Source organism: Pristis pectinata, chromosome 7 (assembly GCF_009764475.1).
Source record: "Pristis pectinata isolate sPriPec2 chromosome 7, sPriPec2.1.pri, whole genome shotgun sequence".
NCBI classification, from domain to species: Eukaryota; Metazoa; Chordata; class Chondrichthyes; order Rhinopristiformes; family Pristidae; genus Pristis; species Pristis pectinata.
In genome coordinates this window covers 4,064,606-4,079,937 of record NC_067411.1, presented here as the reverse complement: position 1 = coordinate 4,079,937, position 15,332 = coordinate 4,064,606, and the positions used below count along the sequence as shown (strand labels likewise).

At 49.5% G+C, this 15,332-nt stretch overlaps 1 protein-coding gene across 6 annotated transcripts in view; it reads left to right on the top strand.

The window, feature by feature from the left end:
- The first annotated feature begins 2,292 nt into the window (after window positions 1-2,292).
- The window catches only part of LOC127572360 (pikachurin), a 75,451-nt gene continuing 62,411 nt past the window's right edge, over window positions 2,293-15,332 (top strand). For 5 of the 6 annotated variants that reach the window (XM_052019529.1, XM_052019526.1, XM_052019530.1 and 2 more), the window contains exons 1-4: window positions 2,293-2,679; window positions 6,401-6,507; window positions 7,037-7,123; window positions 10,891-10,917. In XM_052019529.1, coding sequence (XP_051875489.1) covers window positions 2,571-2,679; window positions 6,401-6,507; window positions 7,037-7,123; window positions 10,891-10,917 — 330 coding nt within the window. In that variant the 5' untranslated portion in view covers window positions 2,293-2,570. The remainder of the gene's footprint in view (window positions 2,680-6,400; window positions 6,508-7,036; window positions 7,124-10,890; window positions 10,918-15,332) is intronic. The other variant, XM_052019528.1, reaches the window with a different exon arrangement.

Below are 15,332 nucleotides of genomic sequence, written 5' to 3'. Positions count from 1 at the left end.
GATGAGAGGAGACGATAGAGGTGTACAAAATATTAAGAGGAATAGATAGAGTAGACAGCCAGCGCACCAATGCTCAATACAAGAGGGCATGGCTTTAAGGTAATAGGTGGGAAGTTCAAGGGAGATATCAGAGGAAGGTTTTTTTACCCAGAGAGTGGTTGGGGCATGGAATGCGCTGCCTTGGGCGGTGGTGGAGGCAGGTACATTGGTCAAATTCAAGAGATTACTAGACAAGCATATGGAGGAATTTAAAATAGAGGGAAATGTGGGGGGAAGGGGTTAGATAGTCTCAGGTGAGGTTTAAAGGTCGGCACAACATTGTGGGCCGAAGGGCCTGTATTGTGCTGTACTGTTCTATGTTGTATGTTCTATGTCTGTGCCAGCCATGGTGCCAAATTAAAATAAATCCATTCTGCCCACATATGATCCACACCCCTCCATTCCCTGCACATTCATGTGTCTATCTAAGAGCCACTTAAACGCCACCATCGTATCTGCTTCCACCCCCACCCCTGGCAGCCCGTTCCAGGCACCCACCATCCCTGTGTAAAAAAAATCCCCCACACATCTTAAACTTTCCCTCTCTCACCTTAAAGCTATGTCCTATAGAATTCAACATTTCTACCCTGAGAAAGGATCTGACCATCTCCCCTATCTATGCCTCTCATGATTTTATAAACCTCTATCAGGTCTCCCCTCAGCCTCCACCGCTCCAGAGAGAACAACCCAAGTTTTTCCAACCTCTCCTTACAGCTTGTACTCTCTAATCCAGGCAGCATCCTGGTGAACCTCTTCTGCACCCTCTCCAAAGCCTCCACATCCTCCCTGTAACGGGGCGACCTCTCAGGGTGAAAAACACGATGGTGCTGGAGGAACTCAGCAGGCCAGGAAGCATCCGCGGAGGAAAGCAGGTGGCCAACGTTTCAGGTCAGGACCCTTCTTCAGGACCTCTCAGGATGTCTGGTACCAACCTGGGTCAGTGGGTCATCTGTGAGCCCAGTGATGGGGCTGTGTCTCTCGTGCAGTGCTGGGGGAGTGCCACCCTGCCAGAGGTGCCGTCCTTTAGGTGAGACTGTAGGTCCCAGATTCCCCCTCGGCTGGCGGGCACAGAGTTCCCCCCCCGGGGACTGACCAATAATTATCCCTCGGGCGACATCACAGCGTCGCTTCACTGGAGTCTGTGGGAGCTTGCTGTGCACCCTGCGGTCGTACTGTGACCTCACTGGCTGTAAGAGAAACTTCCCAAGTCCTGGATAAACACAAGCATGTTTTTCTTTACCCCCTCTCCCACTGCTGTCCTAGGTCTCAGTCACAGTCTGACAGGAAATCTGTACTTAATGTGATTCACAGAAGGTGCTTTGCATTGGGCTGGCCCCTTTCCCTTTAATTTGCATTTAAAGGGACCATGCACAGACTGGTCAGTTATTTTCTCTTCTTAAAAGTACTCTGTAGTTGTTCTTTCCCCTAAATGTGCCACACACTGGTCAAGTGCAAACCCTTAACGCTTCAACATTTTTTGTTGTACAACATAAAATAAAGAGGATTCCCAGCAAGACTAATCACATCCCCAAATCGTTTCACACACAGTGAAGGGCTTCAGGGCAAACTGAGATTCCAAAAGGTGTTGGACACTTGAACACATTCTTTGTGTTTTTTTAATCTCAATAAGCCACAAAAGAGTGGCAAAAGCTTGGTTTGCAACACCTTTGGAAGCTAAAAGAGAGGCAATACACTGAAGTTCGAACACCACCAATGTATAGAGCCGATAACACGATGAATGCACAGATTGAACAACACCACGACTGTGAAGAATCCCCAGCACTGCTGTTTTGTCTTTCTTGTATTTTTATTTATGAAAAAAACTTTATTTTGAAATTAAAAAAATAAGGCAAAAATCTGATCCCTGTTCAAAGACAAGTTTGGAACAAATGTCCAGCTGTAAAGTTGGACAGCTAGTTTAGAAATATCCATTTGTAGTTTCCCCTGAGCATAAGTGCTGGCTCTTTTAAAAGAAACCTCTTCCAGCCCAGTAAATGGCTTTAATTTACTAATGAGTTCTCCTCAAATAGATTTAGACGGGGACTTCAGTGTCTGTTCAAAGGGAACTTTCAAAGCCTCAATTTGAGTGGGCGATGTTGCTTTAAATGTTCGTCTAGCTACTCTAATGTTAGCCTGATGGGGCTTCATCTGGACTTCCCTTACATCAGCACCAGATTAAATTTATCTCCTTAGCAGTTGGATCTCTCTCTCTCTCTCTCTCTCTCTCTCTCTCCTTCTGGAGAAACTGCCCTCGACTGGAGAGAGACCCAGGGAGGAGATAACACAGTCTGAAACTTCGGTGAGCTGCTGAGTCCTTGCTCTTTCTTCGGACTTTGCTTCCCATTTCTTTCCCTCCCGGATTCTGCAGGAACCAGTTGCTTGCTCCCTCTGGGACCCCCGTCCTGTAATCCGCCTCCCCTGCTGGAGATTCCTGGCCCCCTTGGGCTTCTCAGATCCAGATCCTGAGGCGACGCCGAGCTTCTCGCCGGCTCCCTCCCCCGCCTCTCTCTCTCTCTCTCCCCTGTCTCGGGATGGGTGCCCGGACCGGATCATGGCATTGGCTGCCCCTGCTTCTCCTGGTCCTCTTCTCTGGGCAGGTGGCAAACTCCAGGCAGGACAGGACATCGCTGCGGAGGCCAGGTAGGACAGAGCCCTCGGGCAGCGCGGTGGATGTGTGGACACCCCCTCCCCCACTTATGGGCTTCCTGAGAAGAGGGCGAGGGAGGGAACATAGAACATGGAACAGTACAGCACAGGAACAGGCCTTTCAGCCCAAAATGTAAGATAAGATAAGATTTCTTTATTAGTCACATGTACATCGAAACACACAGTGAGATGCATCTTTTGCATAGAGTGTTCCGGGGGGCAGCCCGCAAGTGTCGCCACGCTTCTGGCGCCAACATAGCATGCCCACAATTTTCTAACCTATACGTCTTTGGAATGTGGGAGGAAACCGGAGCACCCGGAGGAAACCCACGCAGACACGGGGAGAACGTACAAACTCCTTACAGACAGCGGCGGGAATTGAACCAGGGTCGCTGGTGCTGTAAAGCATTACGCTAACTGTTACACTACTGTGCTGCCCTCATTTGTGCTGAATTAAACTAACTCTCTTCTGCCTGCACATGATCCACATCCCTCCATCCCCTGCACATCCATGTGCCTATCTAAGAGCCTCTTAAACCCCTCTACTGTATCTGCCTCCACCCTCACCCCTGGCAGCGCATTCCAGGCACCCACCGCTCTGTGTGTGTGTGAAAAAGAACTTGCCCCACACATCTCCTTTAAACATTCCCCCTCTCACCTTAAATGCATTGTCTCTATTATTTGACATTTCAATCCTGGGAAAAAGATACCGGCTGTCTACTCCATCTGTGCCTCTCATAATCTTACAAACCTCTATCAGGTCTCCCCTCAGCCTCCGCCGCTCCAGAGAGAAGAACCCCAAGTTTGTCCAACCTCTCCTTATAGCGCATGCCCTCTAAACCAGGGTGGAGGCAGAGATCTTGGGATCATCCCATTCCCAGTGCAAGAGCATAGAACATGGAACAGTACAGCACAGGACGGGCCCTTCAGCCCACCATGTTGAGCAAAGGGCAACTGTCCCGTTGCTGGGGGATCAAACCATCCAGGTGATATGGTGGGGGCAAGGGGATGTCAAGGTGCTCTGGGCAGCAGGAGGTGATGGCCAGTGGGACTCCCTGTCCGTCCCCCCCATTTGGCTGCTCGGCCACAGAGTGCCTCACACCAACCCTTCAGAAATCAGGTTGGGTACGGGGTTATAGTTATGGTGACCAGCCTGACTGACCTCTGACCCCCGAGGGCAATGGGTGCAAACCACCAGGCCGCACACCTGCCTGTGTCCTTTGGGATCCAACCTCACTGAACCAGGGTAGTTGGGGAGGGCGGAGAGGTGGAGTGAAGCCTCTCCAGGGACAGAGAGAGGGAAGGGAAGGAGGAAGGTGCGAGTCACATGAGGGAGAACTGAGTGGAGGGAAGGCAAGGGAGATGGGAGGGAGATAGAGCTGGAGGAGAGAACAGGTGGAGAGGTCGGGATGGGGGATGGAGTGAGAGGTGAGGAGTGGAGAGGAGAGAGAGATGGGAGGGAGATGGACTGAGAACGAGAGGATGAATCGGAATTGGTTTATTATTGTCGCTTGTACTGAGGTCCAGTGAAAAACTTGTCTTGCCATAACGAGGTAGATTGTGAGCTCAGGAGTCCATCGAGAGGCAGAGAACAGAATGGAGATTACTGGGAACATTCCTTCCAAAGTCAGATTACATTCCATGCCTGGGTTACCAACAGTTCTGATTTTATAGATAAGAGTCACAGGGTCATACAGCAAGGAAACTGGACCTTTGGCCCAACTCGTCCATGCTGACCACGGTCCCCTGGAAGCTAGTCCCATGTCCAAAAGACAATTTTGTCCATTAGTTGGAAAATACACAAACTCGCTCGATACGGTAACCACGCCTGCAGAGTGCTGGAATGACCGGCATCAATCATCTGATAAGAAAGAACAATGACTAGAAGCTGGGAGAGAGAGGAAACTAGTCCTGCTGTTCGTGGGAATGAGTGTGTGGATGTACGTCGGACTATTGAACTTAATTATAATGTGGAAGTTCGATCGTACGTAGGGGTGTCTGTACGTCAGGAGTTCATAACCCTGGATAGATTCCACCCTGGGACTTTGTTTGGAAAGATTCTTCTCACGGTCACCAACAGCTCCTTGGGGATCAGAGCTGATCGACCAAGGTGGGCTGCAAGGGCACTGAAGGGATGAGGGCCGGGTGGTCTCCCAGTCACTCTCCCAGCTCACGTTCTGTGGTTCTCCTTGGGTCAGAGGCAGTGAGGGTGTTGGCTGAGCCCTCGGTCCCAGCTGAGATGCTTGTCCCAGCTCGGTGCAGACTCAGGACAGCTGGTGACAAACAGGAAGTTTACAAGCAGGATTAGCTGTTGCGGTCTCAGCATTCCAGGTCCATTAACTAGTAGCTAAACCCACGGCAGATCGTTGGAGCAGTCTTGGGCCGTCTCCCCCGACAACCTCCCCCACCCACCACACCATCTCTGTTACATTCTCTCTCTCTGTCTCCCTGTCTCTTGCACCCACTCTCTCTCTCTCTCATTCTCTCTTACTTTCACCTGTCTCCCTTTTTCCCTCTCTGTCTTCCCTCTCCTCCGTTTCCCTACCTCTCTCTCTCTCCTCCTCTCTGTTTCATTCTCTGTCTCTTCCCTCCCTCCCCTCTCTCTCTCTGTGTCTCCCTCACACACACTATGCCATTCTCTCTCCCTTCCCCCCATTCCCTCCCTCCTGCCCTTTCCCATCCTCTCTCCTTCCCCCCGTCCCTTCCTCCCCCCCCCCCCCCTCCTCCTTTCCATCATGGTCCCTCCCCACCGATCCACCCTCCACCTCTGTCCCTCCCCCTCTCCCCACCCCACCCCTCCCTGGGAACAGCCTGTGGGAGTTATCCTGGGGTCAGGAGCTCAGCTGGAGCTCTGGGATTACAGCGGAGGCTCAATATTCCGGCCCAGTTTTTAAGGAAGTGGCAAGGCTGGGAAGATGAAGGCGGATGGAGTTTGGTAGTCGGAGACCCTGGGCACGTGGGGTGGCTGGTGCTGAGTCTCTGTGATGGAAGTGTTTGATGAGAGCACTGCTTTACAACTGATCTTCACATAAATTAGTCTGCAACCATTTATTTAAAAGTTGAATTTAGTTAAATGAACACAGAACACAGAACATCGACCAGTACAGCACAGGAACAGGCCCTTCAGCCCACCATGTTGTGCCGAACTAATTAAGCTAATGATGCCTAATCCCTTCTGCCTGCACGTGGTCTATATCCCTCCACTCTCAGCACATTCATGTTCCTATCTAAGAGCCTCTTAAACACCTCTATTGTATCTGTCTCCACCACCTCCCGAGGCAGCCCGTTCCAGGCACCCACCGCTCTCTGTGTAAAAAAACTTGCCCCGCACATCCGCTTCGAACTTACCCCCTCTCACCTTAAATGCACGCCCTCTGGTATTAGACATTTCCACTATGTCCCTCATGATTTTATAAACCTCCATAAGGTCACCCCTCAGCCTCCTTCGCTCCAGGGGAAACAGTCCCAGCCTGTCCAGTCTCCCCTTATAACTCAAACCCTCCAGTCCCAGTAACGTCCCCGTGAATCTGTTCTGCCCCGTCTCCAGCTTCATCACGTCCCTCATAGCAGGGTGAGCAGAACTGAGATGACTGTAGGTGTGGGTGTTGTCGGCCCGTCCCTGGTGGTGAATGGGTTCCGGTGGGGTGGGTGACACTGTACACCACCTCCCGGTATCTAGCCTCCTCCTCCTTAACCCGTGTCTTCTCCGGGTCAGATCGACCGAGTCCACCTCAGGATGTGCAGCTGGAAGCCCTGAACTGTACGGCCTTCCGAGTCCGATGGAAAACTCCGCGGAGGCACAGCAGAGTCACCGGATACATGGTAATATGAGCAGCATTCTGGGGTCTGGGGAGGAGCTGGCTGGGTTTGTGTTGGGAATTGAGGTATCTCAATATGATGGGCGTCCAATGTTCCCTTCCTATCCAGGAGGAAGGGAGATGCCTTTGGCTATTGGCCTGGGCTCTGGCCACAGATGGGGAGCCAATGGTCACTGTTGGCTCTGGCCACAGATGGGGAACCAATGGTCAGTGCCCTGGGCTCTGGGCACAGATGGGGAGCCAATGGTCACTGCCCTGGGCTCTGGCCACGATCAATAAATTGACAACAGTCTTGAGGATCGGACTTTGGCCCATCTCCTGGACTGGAGGTACAAGAAGTCCTGGTCACTGCCTTGCTGGTTTGGAGCTCTGGTTATTGTAGTCCCCTGCCTGGGGGATGGTCCGGGCGTGGGGATGGGGTTGGTTCCTGTAAGGGAGGGAAGGGCTGGTGGTGGGGGTAGGGTGCTAGAAGATTGGAACCTGCTGGGTAACGTTACCCCTCTAACTCTGGATGTGTTGTTCCCATTGACCAGGTCCTGTACGCGGAGGTGAAGAACAACCGTGGGTCCTTGCCCAAGAGAACTCAAGATCTGGTGCTTAACCTGAAGAACCGCAGCGGGGTTAGTACTTGGGCGCTGGGAATCGCCGGACACCCGTGTTCTTTGGGGGCAGTCTGTTGGAAGCAAAACCTCAGGATATGGGGGATGCAGCCAAGCTCGGGAAAGGTCTAGAGCAACAAACAAGCTACTGGAGGAACTCAGCGGGTCGAACAGCACCTGTTGTGGGGGGGAAGACGTTTTGGGTGGAGACCCTGCATCAGGGCTGAGAGTGGAGAGGGGAGATGGACGGTGTGAAGAGGTGAAGGGAGGGGTGAGACAGGGGCTGGTAGGTGATTGGTGGACTGAGGAGGGGTGAAGGGTGATGGGGAGGTGTAGCAAAGTGGGGGGGGGAGAGGGGCAGATGAAGGTGGAGACGGTCGCAGGAGGGAGATAAGTAGGAACACAAAGGGTTCCCAGTGATAAGTAAAGGAGGTGAGAGTGAGAACCATTAGAGGAGAGGTGTGTGGCAGGGGAAACCAGGAACATATGGGTGGTGGTGTGGGGGGAACTGTGGGTGAACTGTGTGTGTGTACACAGAACACAGAACATAGAACACTACAGCACAGTACAGGTCCTTCGGCCCACAATATTATGCTGACATTTTATCCTGCTCTAAGATCTATCCAACCCTTCCCTACCACATAGCCCCCCATTTCTCTATCATTCATGTGTCTATCTAAGAGTCTCTTAAATGTCCCTAATGTATCTTCCCCCACAACCTCTGCCGGCAGTGCGTCCCACACACCCACCACTCCCTGTGTAAAAAACTTACCTCTCACATCTCCCTTATACCTTCCCCCAATCACCTTAAAATTATGTCCCCTCGTGTTAGCCATTGTCGCCCTGGGAAAAAGTCTCTGACTGTCCACTCGATCTATGCCTCTTATCACCTTGTACACCTCTAGCAAGTCACCTCTCAACCTCCTTCTCTCCAAAGACAAAAGCCCGAGCTCACTCAACCTATCCTCATAAGACGCGTAGTGGGTGGATGGAGCCAGGAGGGGGAGGGGGGTGAAGATGGGCGATGGGGGGGCTGGAGGGGGTCTGTGGGAAAAGGAAAAAAATAGGGATACTGGAGGAGGAAGGGAAGGAGAGAGAGAGGGGGGGGAGCAGGGGCAGGAAACCAGAGGTGAGGGTTATCTGAAACTGGAGAAGTCAGTGTACAAACCATTGCTCCAGGTTCCAGCATCAACAGACTCTTGTGTCTCCTGAGGAAAATTTTCCTTTGACGGAGACACGAGAGAGACTGCGGATACGGGAACCTGCAGCAACACACACAAAATGCCGGAGGAACTCAGCGGGTCGGGCAGCATCTGTGGAGGGAAGTGGACAGTTGACGTTTCGGGTCGAGACCCTTCATCTAGACTGGAGAGATAGAGGGGAGGTGGCCGGTATAAAGAGGCGAGGGGGAGGGGATGGGGCAGGAGCTGGCAGGTGATGGGTGGATCCAGGTGAGGGGGAGTGATGGGCAGATGGGGGGAGGGGAGAGAGGGAGGAGTGGGAATGGCGTCAGAAGCTGGGAGGTGATAGGTGATTGTGACAAAGGGCTGAAGATGATGGAATTTGATAGGAGAGGAAGGTGCAGCCTGGAATAACGGGAGGGAGGTGGGGAGGGGAACCGGTGGGAGGAGCGTGTGGGTGAGGGGCAGACAGAGGGGGTGCAGTTGGGATAAAACATCGGGTGATGGGGCTGGTGGGTCAGGAGGAGAGTGAAGAGAGAAAGATGGACGGAGGGGGACCGGTCAGCGGAAGTTTGGGAATTCGATGTTGGTGCTGCCAGGTTTGAGACTGCCCGGGCGGAACACGAGGTGATGTTCCTCTAGTTTGTGTTTAGCCTCGACTTGGCAGTGGAGGAGGCCGAGGACAGACATGTCGGTGTGGGAATGGGAAGTGGAATTGAAATGGCCGGCCACCGGGAGATCCCCGCTGCTCCGGCGGACGGAGCGAAGGTGCTCGACAAAGCGGTCACCCAGTCGGCGTCGGGTCTCACCGATGTAGGGGAGGCCGCACCTGGAGCACCGGGTGCAATAAATGGGCACAGCTGCACTTCCGTCCTCACCCTATCCCCCCACCACCCCTCCTCCCGGTAGAACAGGGATATAGCTCCCCTTGTCCCCACCTACCACCCCACCAGCCTCCCATTCTCAGCAGCTTCCGCCATCTCCAATGGGATCCCAGCACCGGGCACATCTTCCCCCCCATGTCTCCTCTCGGCTTTCCGCAGGGATCGATCTCTCCGTGACTCCCTTGTCCACTCGTCCCTCCCCACCGAACCCCCTCCAGGCACTCTCCCCTGTAACCGTGCTGTCACACCTGCCCCTACACCTCCTCCCTCACCACCACCCAGGGCCCCAAACAGTCCTTCACATGTGAATCCATCGGAGTCATTTATTGTACCCCGCTTTTCCCTCTCCTCTCTCCTCCTGATCCACCTGTGCCCGTCACCCTCTCTCTCTCCCCTCCCCCTCCCTCTCATCACCCACACACCCCTCCCTCCAGTTCCCCTCCCCACCTCCCTCCCTCTACTCCAGGCTCCACTGTCCTCTCCTATCAGATTCCATCATCTTCAGCCCTTTGTCACTTCCACCCATCACCTCCCAGCTTCTGTCGCCGTTCCCACTCCCCCCTCCTCCCTCTGCCCTTCACCTGGATCCACCTATCACCTGCCAGCTCTTGTCCCACCCCCTCTCTCCACCCCTTTACACTGACTATCTCCCCTCTACTCTTCCAGTCCAGGTGAAGGGTCTCGACCCGAAACGTCGACGGTCCATTTCCCTCCACAGATGCTGCCTGACCCGCTGAGTCCCTCCAGTGTTTTGTGTGTGTTTCTTCTGATGGTAATCCACGGAGTTCTCTGTCACAGACCACTTCATGGACAGATTGTATTTTCCTCTCTCAACTTGCATTAGTGTCGATGTGTTTATTTAGTTATGTAACTTCTGTATAATTTATGTTAATTTACATTTAAGTCACCTGATGTTTGACGTGTTTATAATGTACCGTGCTGATGCAAAAACCTAATTTTCATGGCATTTATACCCTGGTGTGTATGCCCATGACAATAAACTTCAACTTGAATATATTCATGAAGAAGATAGACGTAGTCTTAAGGCTAAAGGGAAGTCAAAAGTCAAAGTTGAGTTTATTGTCAGACGCACAAGTCCATGTGTGTACAGGTGCAATGAAAAACTTACTTGCAGCAGCATCGCAGACACAGAGCATCAGATAAGCAGCATTCCCAAGAAAAACATACATTAAACATTAAATGTGCACAATTATTACAAGAAAGAAAACACAATCAGAACAAACAAAAAGTCCATTTTAGTGCAAAGTGATCAGAGTGGTCACAGTGTTGCTAAACTGCAGTGATTAGGGTTGTGCTGGTTAATTCAAGAACCAAATGGTTGAAGGGAAGTAGCTGTTCCTGAACCTGGTGGTGTGGGACTTCAGGCTTCTGTACCTCCTGCCCGATGGGAGCTGTGAGAAGATGGCATGGCCCGGATGGTGGGGATCTTTGATGATGGATGTTGCCTTCTTGAGGCAGCACCTCCTGTAGATACTCCCGATGGTGGGGAGGGATGTGCCCGTGGTGTATTGGGCAGAGTCCACTACTCTCTGCAGCTGGACCAGGAGGTATGGGGAGGAGGTGGGAACAAGGATGTGAGGTGGGTGATTGGCCATGATGGAGCAGTTCTGAAGAGCTTAATGACCTCTTGCTCCTATATACTATGTTCCTGTCCTCAGCGGGGAGTCTGAACATGGTTGTAATTTATATTCCTCTCTTGCAGGATCAGACGAAGGATCTACAACCCTATGTAAGTACCGTTGAAACCCCCAAGTCTGTGCTCGAGCCCTTTCTGTTGGATTGGCTGTTGACGGCCATTTTGGTCTCAGGCTCAGCCTCCTGCCTGTGGTCTCACCTTCCAACCACGACAAACCCAGCCTCATCCAAGTCCCTGATTCCCAGGAACTAACTCCATGGCCTGGCTCTTCCCCAGCACCAGTCTCGGTCGATCAGAATGCCAGCCTAAGGCTACCTACCAGCCCCTGCTGTGACATTGGGCCAAGGTGCACCAATGGACACAATAGCCTGGTGGCCAGGCCTGGGCAGCTCATTTAGTCCCAGGCTGACCCAGAGTCCCCAAAACTTTTGTGTCTCCACGGGGAACACCAGTCGAACCTGGAGAGCTGTCGGGTAGAGTAAACACACAAAATCCTCTTCACACCACATACACTCCCTCGCCGCATCGATCGGCTCCCAGGCCGACAAGATCTCCTGCTAACAAACAGATTCCGTTTTTTCAAACGTCCACAAATCGATTTTGTCAGTGAGTCGGATAATACAACAAGACAAATCGATATGGTAATGACATTTTGGCGGTGGTTTTCCTTCCTTTTCAGAAGGAGATTTGTTTAGTGATTACAGCTGCGACATCTGCCTGGTGTATTTTGCAGTGTACATTCCGCTGGAGATTTTTCAGTGTACATTTTACTGGTTTATTTTTTATTCTACATTCCCTGCTGTATTTTTCATTGTACATTCCCCAGTTGTATTTTGCAGTGTGCATTCCCTGGTGTATTTTGCCGTGTATATTCCCTGGTGTATTTTGCCGTGTATATTCCCTGGTGTATTTTGCCGTGTACATTCCGTGGTGCATTTTGCAGTGTACATTCTCCTGGCATATTTTGCTCTGTACATTCCTGTGGGGCATTTTGCAGTGTACATTCCCCTGGTGTATTTTGCAGTGTACATTCTCCTGGTGTATTTTGCAGAGTATATTCCCCTGGTTTATTTTGCAGTGTACATTCCCCCAGTACGTTTTGCAGTGCACATTCCTCTGGTGTATTTTGCAGTGTACACTCCCCTCGTGTAGTTTGCAGTGTACATTCCTGGGTTTCTTTTACACTGTATATTCCCCTGGTGCATTTTACAGTGTACATTCCCCTGGTGTATATTGCAGTGTACATTCCCCTGGTTTATTTTGCAGTGTACATTCCCCCAGTATATTTTGAAGTGTACATTCCACTGGTGTATGTTTCAGTGCACATTCTCCTGGTGTATTTTGCACTGTACATTCCCCTGCTATCTTTTGCACTTATATTCTCATGGTTCATTTTGCAGTGTACAGTCCCCTGGTATATTTCACAGTGTACATTCCCTGGTGTATTTTGCAGTGCACATTCTCCTGGTGTATCTTGATCTGTACATTCCTGTGGTGTATTTTGCAGTGGACATTCCCCTGGTGTAGTTTGCATTGCACATTCCACTGGTTTAGCTTTCAGTGTACATTTCCCTGGTGTATTTTGCACTGTAAATTCCCTGGTGTATTTTACAATGTACATTCCCCAGGTGTAATTTGCAGTGTACATTCCCTTGGTGTATTTTACAGTGTACATTCCCCTCATGTATATTGCAGTGTACATTCCCCTGGTGTATTTTGCAGTGTACATTCCTAGGTATATTTAGCAGTGTACATTTCCCTCGTGTATTTTGTAGTGCACATTCCCAGGTGTAATTTTTTGTGCGCATTTCCGTTATATATTTTGTAGTGTACATTCACTTGGTGTATTTTGCAGTGTACATTCGCCAGGTATATTTTGCACTGTACATTCCCCCGGTGTGTTTTGCTGTGTACATTCCCCTGGTGTGTTTTTCAATGTACATTCCACTGGTTTATTTTTCAGTGTACATTCCCCTGGCGTATTTTGCAGTGTACATTCCCCTCATGTATATTGCAGTGTACATTCCCCAGGTGTATTTTGCAGTGTACATTCCCTTCGTGTATTTTGCAGTGTACATTCTCTGTTGTATTTTACAGTGTACATTCCCCTGGTGTATATTGCAGTATACACTCCCCAGGTGTATTTTGCAGTGTACATTCCCTTGGTGTATTTTGCAGTGTACATTCCCCTCGTGTATTTTGCAGTGTACATTCTCTGTTGTATTTTGCAGTGTACATTCGCCAGGTATATTTTGCACTGTACACTCACCTGGTGTGTTTTGCTGTGTACATTCCCCTGGTGTGTTTTGCAGTGCACATTCCCCTGGTGTATTTTTCACTGTACATTCCACTGGTTTATTTTTCAGTGTACATTCCCCTAGTGCATTTTGCACTGTAAATTCCCCTGGTGTATATTGCAGTGTACAGTCCCCTGGCGTATTTTGCAGTGTACATTCCCCTGGTGTATTTTGCAGTGTATATTCTCTATTGTATTTTGCACTGTACATTCCCCTCTTGTATTTTGCAGTGTACATTCCCCTCGTGTATTTTGCAGTGTACATTCTCTGTTGTATTTTGCAGTGTACATTCCCCTGGTGTATTTTGCAGTGTACATTCCTAGGTATATTTAGCAGTGTACATTTCCCTCGTGTATTTTGTAGTGCACATTCCCAGGTGTAATTTTTTGTGCGCATTTCCGTTATATATTTTGTAGTGTACATTCACTTGGTGTATTTTGCAGTGTACATTCGCCAGGTATATTTTGCACTGTACATTCCCCCGGTGTGTTTTGCTGTGTACATTCCCCTGGTGTGTTTTTCAATGTACATTCCACTGGTTTATTTTTCAGTGTACATTCCCCTGGCGTATTTTGCAGTGTACATTCCCCTTGTGTATTTTACAGTGTACAGTCCCCTGGTGTATTTTGCAGTGTACATTCCCCTGCTGTAGCTTGCTGTGTACATTCCCCTGGTGTATTTTGCAGTGTACATTCCCCTGGTACATTTTGCTGTATACTTTCCTGTGGTGTATTTTACAGTGTATATTCTCCTGGTGTATTTTGCAGTATAATTACCCCTGGTGTATTTTTCAGTGTATATTCTCCTGGTGCATTTTGCTTTGTCCATTCCCAGGTATATTTTGCAGTGTACCTTCCCATGTTGAATTTTACAGTGTACATTTTGCTCGTGTACTTTGCAGTGAACATTCGCTGGTGTAATATTTTTGTGTACATTCCCGTTGTATGTTTTGCAGAGTACATTCCCTTGGTGTATCTTGCAGTGTGTACATTCCCCTTGTGTATTTTGCACTTTTCATTCCCCAGTGCAATTGACAGTGTGCATTCCCCTGGTGTATTTTGCAGTGTACATTCCCCAGTGTATTTTGCAGTGTACATTCCCCTGGTGCATTTTTCTGTGTACATTCCTCTGGTCTATTTTACAGTGTACATTTTGCTTGTGTGTTTTTCAGTGTACATTCACCTGGTGCATTTTGCTTTGTACATTCCCAGGTATATTTTGCAGTGTACATTCCCGTGGTGTATTTTACAGTCTATATTTCGCTCGTGTATTTTGCAGTGTACATTCGCTGGTATAATTTTTTGTGTGCATTCCCGCTGTATATTTTGCAGAGTACATGACCTTGGTGTATCTTGCAGTGTGTACATTACCCTTGTGTATTTTGCTGTGTTCATTCTCCTGGTGTATTTTTCAGTGTACATTTCCCTGGTGTATTTTGCAGTGTTTATTCCTGTGGTTTATTTTACAGTGCACATTCCCCTGGTGCATTTTGCAGTGCACAGTCCCCCAGTGTATTTTGCAGTGTACATTCCACTGGTGTATTTAGCAGTGCAAATTCCCTGGTGTATTTTGGAGTGTACATTCCCCTGGTGTATTTTGCACTGTACATTCCCAGGTATTTTTTGCAGTATACATTCCTGTGGATTATTTTACAGTGTGCATTCCTCTGGTATATTTTGCAGTGTTCATTCCCTGGCATATTTTTCAATGTACATTCCCCAGTGTATTTTGCAGTGTACATTCCCCTGGTGCATTTTTCTGTTAACATCCCCAGGTATATTTTGCTGTGTACATCCTTGTGGTGTATTTTACAGTGTACATTTTGCTTCTGTATTTTGCAGTGTACATTCCCTTGGCGTATTTTGCAGTGTACATTCGTTGGTGTAATTTATTGTGTACATTCCCGTTGTATGTTTTGCAGAGTACATTCCCTTGGTGTATCTTGCAGTGTGTACATTCCCCTTTTGTATTTTCAGTGTACATTCCCTTGTGTATTCTGCACTGTTCATTCCCTGGTGTATTTTACAGTGTGCATTCCCGTGGTATATTTTGCAGTGTACATTCTCTTGGTGTATTTTTCAGTGTACATTCCCTTGGCGTACTTTGCAGTGTGTACATTTCCCTGGTGTATTTTGCAGTGTACATTCCCTGGTGTATTTTGCAGTGTTTATTCCCGTGGTTTTTTTTAGAGTGTACATGCCCCTGGTGTAT